This window comes from Culex pipiens, chromosome 3 (genome assembly GCF_016801865.2).
Source record: "Culex pipiens pallens isolate TS chromosome 3, TS_CPP_V2, whole genome shotgun sequence".
NCBI lineage: Eukaryota > Metazoa > Arthropoda > Insecta > Diptera > Culicidae > Culex > Culex pipiens.
Genome location: NC_068939.1, coordinates 110185932 through 110191852, shown reverse-complemented (window position 1 = coordinate 110191852; position 5921 = coordinate 110185932). Strand labels below are relative to the sequence as shown.

At 38.6% G+C, this 5921-nt stretch overlaps 1 protein-coding gene across 1 annotated transcript; it reads left to right on the top strand.

Annotated features, from left to right (window-relative positions):
* Positions 1-622: 622 nt before the first annotated feature.
* LOC128093383 (uncharacterized) lies at positions 623-2672 on the top strand. The gene is made up of 2 exons (XM_052709944.1): positions 623-1107; positions 2546-2672. The coding sequence occupies exons 1-2, from the start codon at positions 623-625 to the stop codon at positions 2670-2672; spliced, it is 612 nt and encodes a 203-aa protein (XP_052565904.1).
* Positions 2673-5921: the final 3249 nt, after the last annotated feature.

Here is a 5921-nt window from a genome sequence, read left to right as displayed (position 1 = left end):
CCGTGTATAGCATTCTTAATATTTGACGAATCTTTCCAAACTCTTCGGTTCCCTGGTTGTTCCTGGGTTGTGCCCTGGAACACGAACTATGAGCTCGTGAGGTTGATGAAAAATTCAAAAATCATTAAGGGACTCAAAACTCAAAACCAAAACGCACCGATTATACGGGTTTAAATCCCATTCAAATTTCAAAGTCAAAGCGCCAGGTCCTGTCACGATCATATTTGGGATTCGGGCTCAGTGCATCCAGGGGATCATGCCCTGAAATGTACGCGAAATTCACTCATTTTGTTACATCATGCCAACATATACTCGTTCATATTACACAGCAAAAAAAAGTTGAATTTTGGAATGTTGAAAATTTGGTTGGTTGAATATTACTCATTTTTTGAGTGATATTAATCAAAAATTGTGTAAAAATGTGAACCTGATGAATATTCATCAGAAACTGATGAAAATTCACCAATTCCTGATGTAATATTACACTTTTTTTTTCGCCACAAAATCTGTCACCATTTCAGTCGACAGCTCGCTCTCGTTGCTGTCGGACGTAAGCGCTAACTTCTACGGTTTTCTTTTGTTCTTTTTTCCCCTGTCGGGGCCGTGATAAAAATTGTTCGCGATGTCGAAATATCGCCGCAATGCCGTCGTGCTCGATTTCAACGTCATGCCAGTTAGACCAGATATCGAAACGGTATCGAAATTCATCGCCAAAGGCCTTACACTGGATCTGAAACGGACTAAAAATCTTCAGTTCAATAATTCACGAAACCACGTCATCATCGAGCTAGGATCGCCGGAGGAAGCTTCGGAACTAGCTGACCAGCACAATCTCAAACATAACCTAAGATGGAGTGGCCGAAACTTCGCGATTCCCATCTTTGTGGAAGACAACGCGATTCAGGTTCGAGTCCACGATTTACCGCCGCACATGCCTAACGATCTAATCACATCTCACCTCGAGGCCTACGGAGAGGTCCGTTCCATTCGGAACGAGGTCTGGCGGGATTATTTTCCCGGGATCCCAAATGGAGTTCGAGCTGTTCGTATGGTCCTGTCGAAGCCAATTCCGTCCTTCATCCAGGTGGAGTCGGACTTGGCTTATGGGTAATTCTCCGCCAACTCACACAGCAGTTGCCCCGACCCCTCTTCGATTTGCGTGAAACTTTGTCCTAAGGGGTAACTTTTGTCCCTGATCACGAATCCGAGGTCCGTTTTTTGATATCTCGTGACGGAGGGGCGGTACGACCCCTTCCATTTTTGCACATGCGAAAAAAGAGGTGTTTTTCAATAATTTGCAGCCTGAAACGGTGATGAGATAGAAATTTGGTGTCAAAGGGACTTTTATGTAAAATTAGACGCCCGATTTGATGGCGTACTCAGAATTCCGAAAAAACGTATTTTTCATCGAAAAATACACTAAAAAAGTTTTAAAAATTCTCCCATTTTCCGTTACTCGACTGTAAAAATTTTTGGAACATGTCATTTTATGGGAAATTTAATGTACTTTTCGAATCTACATTGTCCCAGAAGGGTCATTTTTTCATTTAGAACAAAATTTTTCATTTTAAAATTTCGTGTTTTTTCTAACTTTGCAGGGTTATTTTTTAGAGTGTAACAGTGTTCTACAAAGTTGTAGAGCAGACAATTACAAAAATTTTGATATATATACATAAGGGGTTTGCTTATAAACATCACAAGTTATCACGATTTTACGAAAAAAAGTTTTAAAAAAGTTGGTCGTCATCGATCATGGCCGTTCATGGTCACCCGCGACAGACACGGACGACGAAACAAAGAGAAACGCAAAAAGTAACTTTTTCAAAACTTTTTTTCGTAAAATCGCGATAACTTGTGATGTTTATAAGCAAACCCCTTATGTCTATATATCAAAATTTTTGTAATTGTCTGTTCTACAACTTTGTAGAACATTGTTACACTCTAAAAAATAACCCTGCAAAGTTAGAAAAAACACGAAATTTTAAAATGAAAATTTTTGTTCTAAATGAAAAAATGACCCTTCTGGGACAATGTAGATTCGAAAAGTACATTAAATTTCCCATAAAATGACATGTTCCAAAATTTTTTACAGTCGAGTAACGGAAAATGGGAGAATTTTTAAAACTTTTTTAGTGTTTTTTTCGATGAAAAATACGTTTTTTCGGAATTCTGAGTACGCCATCAAATCGGGCGTCTAATTTTACATAAAAGTCCCTTTGACACCAAATTTCTATCTCATCACCGTTTCAGGCTGCAAATTATTGAAAAACACCTCTTTTTTCGCATGTTCAAAAATGGAAGGGGTCGTACCGCCCCTCCGTCACGAGATATCAAAAAATGGACCTCGGATTCTTGATCAGGGACAAAAGTTACCCCTTAGGACAAAGTTTCACGCAAATCGAAGAGGGGTCGGGGCAACTTTTCCCGATTTCGTGTGAGTTGGTAGAGAATTACCCTTATATTAGCTACAGCCAGCAAGTGAGAACTTGCCGCCACTGTGCAAAACCACTGCATAACGGGAAAAAGTGTGACGAGATAAAAAAAGCTACGATTACAGCAACAACAACAGCAACAACAACAACATCACAACCACCAGCACAACCACAACCAGCACCAACACCATCAGCGACAACCGTAGAAACAGAAATAGCACCAGAAAGAACACCACCTAAAACAGCAACAACAACAACAACAATCAATCCAACGACCTCTGTCGAAACACAAAACACACAACCAGCAGATCAGACTAAGTCTCAGTCCAATCAAATGGATATTTCTCCAGAGGACGACGACGACAAAACAGAAAAAGAGGCAAAATCGGAGAAATCTGCAAACAATACCAACCCAGCAAAGAGAAGATCACGCAGAAATAACTACCGCAATCCCTACAAGTACTACGACGACTAGAAGAAGATCGCGTGTATCGATCCATCTACTTGTATTTTTCACGACTAATAAAACTATATTTTATAAAAAAAAAAAAAAAAAATTTCCTGATGAATATTACCATAATTTTTTTTTCTGTGTACATTATATTAATTGAATATTTTATCAGCAAGTGGCGCTACTTCCATTCAAATATAGGCGGTGTATGCACTTCGGAAGGAATCGGTCAAGAAAAATTTCAAATGGGCAGCAGCGGCAGCGAAAGCAAGCCAGAGAGGGTGAAGAAAAGCCCCAAGAAAACGCTCCCTCTCCTTTGTTCTGCTGTTCGTAAAGCTGTTTCTTGACTTCTTTCCTTCCGATCTCCATACTAGCCTATACACAAAAATGAGATTTCTATTTGAAATTTAAAGCATTCCACTTTGTCATATACGTAGAAACATATTAATTCACCGTCTTCAGCTTTGGATCTAACCCAAAAGAGCTGCGGGTCATTTTTTCTAAACTCTCAACTGCTGACTCAAGGTTTATATTTCCTTTAAAGAAATGAACACTTTCTTGACTTGTGACAACTGCTGATAAAAGTTGAATTTTCCTTCTAAAGTTGAATTTTCTTCATTAAAAAGGGGATAATGCGCTTCAGCGGTGGTCACAACTCAAGCGAGTTTTCCCTTCCTTTAAAAATATTCACCTATATCAGCAGTCAAAGAGTTTTCCCTTCTTTAAAGAAGGGAAAATTCAACTTGTATCAGCAGTCAAGAGAGTTTTCCCTTCTTTAAAGAAGGGAAAATTAAACTCATGTTAGTAGTTATCTAAAGTCAAAGAAAGTTTTCACTTCTTTAAAGAACGATAAATTCAACTTGTGTCAGCAGTTATCACAAGTCAAGAGAATTTTCGCTTCTTGATTGGAGAGCGCTCTAAAAATTCTTTGTGTAAATATGGGTATTCGGCGCCGTCGCTCCGTGCCATACTTTCATACACTTAGGAGCCCAGGGCGGCGAAGTCCTTGTAGATAAAAAGGAAGACACTAGTGGTTGTCACTAGCAATGGTGGCCGACAGCTATAAAGTCAACTTCGTTTTTGATTTGAGAGAAAATTCAAACATATAGGGATAATTCAACTAGTGTTAGAAGTTATCACAAGTAAAGCTAATTTTCCATAATTTAAAGAAGGAAAAATTCAACTTGTGTCAGTAGTCATCACAAGTCAGTGAGTTTTTTTCCTTCTTTAAATAATGGCAGCCGGGAACCGTGGTGTAGGGGTAAGCGTGATTGCCTCTCATCCAGTCGGCCTGGGTTCGATCCCAGACGGTCCCGGTGGCATTTTTCGAGACGAGATTTGTCTGATCACGCCTTCCGTCGGACGGGAAGTAAATGTTGGCCCCGGACTAACCTAAAAAAAAAGGTTAGGTCGTTAGCTCAGTCCAGGTGTAGGAGTCGTCTCCCTGGGTCCTGTCTCGGTGGAGTCGCTGGTAGGCAGTTGGACTAACAATCCAAAGGTCGTCAGTTCGAATCCCGGGGTGGATGGAAGCTAAGGTATAAAAAGAGGTTTGCAATTGCCTCAACAATCAAGCCTTCGAACACCTAGTTTCGAGTAGGAATCTCGCAATCGAGAACGCCAAGGCAATGCTGTAGAGCGAATAATTTGATTTTTTTTGAAATAATGGAAAATTCTCTTTACTTGTGATATAACTACTAAAAAAAAGCAAAGTAATCCACTTTAACGACCCCCGGGTCTTTTGTGGTCTCTGTTGCAAGTTTCTGCTCATTTCTAGGCGTCCGAAGGTTATGTGTGGTGAGTCACCCAAAACCTCTTTTACGCTATTGGACCGACGTTTTACTTCCCCATCCGATACTAACACGAGTTGAATTATCCCTATATGTTTGATTTTTCTCTCCCTTTCTGTAGGGAAAATTTCCTTGACTTGTAATAACTGCTGACACAAATTGAATTTATCTTTCTTTAAAGAAGTGAACACTTTCTTTGATTTGAGATAACTACTAACATCAGTTGAATTTTCCCTTCTTTAAAGAAGGGAAAACTCTCTTGACTGCTGATATGGGTGAATATTTTTTTAAAAAGAAGGGAAAACTCGCTTGAGTTGTGACCACAGCTGAAGCGCATTTTCCTCTGTTTAATGAAGAAAATTCAGTTTTAGAAGGAAAATTCAACTTTTTTTAGCACACAGAAAATAAATGATGGTAATATTCATCAGGAAATGGTGACAGATATTGTGTCAAAAAAAAAAAAGATTAATTTTACATAAGAAATTGGTGAATATTTATCAGGTTCACATTTTACTATTTTTTTTATGTAATATTACTCAAAAAAGAGGTAATATTTTTAATCAACGAAATTCAACTTTTTTTCTGTGCAGTTATGGCAAGCCTAGAATAGAAAGTGTCCCTTTCTTTAAAGGAAATATTAACCAAAAAGTAACCCAGAGTGACAAGTCCGAAGAAAAGTCATTTCAATTCTTGGCTCCATAAATGTCGAACATATTTGGCTCAATCTAGGGCTCAAGGCTTAAAATAGCCCTGGGAACAATATTCAGCATGTGGAGCAACATTTTGAACAAACGTTTCAAGTTCTGGGCACCCATAGCCAGCAGTTTTTAAATCAAGAAAAAAAATTCTTAAGGAATGAAAAAATCAGCTTTCGCCGGCAGTTATCACAACCTAATGTGGTCTTCTTAAAGCAATTCCAATATTAGACTTTATTTTGAAATTTTAACATCATTTTGCCAAATTACCATTATGCCAAATGGTCATTATGCCAAACGGCATTATGCCAAATGGCATTATGCCAAATGGGATACACCCGAGCTTTCCATAGGCCAAGCTTTTGCTGCAAAGGATGGTTTGATATCTTCATCGGAAGCTTTTTATCTAGATATATTTGAGCAAATGATTTTCAAAAGTACGCGCATTGATGGAGATCTGATAGTCAAGCTGCTTTGAATGCTTTGAATTCTTCCAAATGCCAATCTAGATTGGTTTGGGAGTGTGTAATTCTTCTGAAAAAACTGGGTAATAAAA

Excerpts from the sequence above, each read along its gene's own strand:
- LOC128093383 (XM_052709944.1), top strand. The coding sequence starts at position 623 with ATGTCGAAATATCGCCGCAATGCCGTCGTGCTCGATTTCAACGTCATG. Across the intron at positions 1,108-2,545 it reads GAGTCGGACTTGGCTTATGG|CTACGATTACAGCAACAACA; the intron begins GTAATTCTCCGC and ends AGATAAAAAAAG.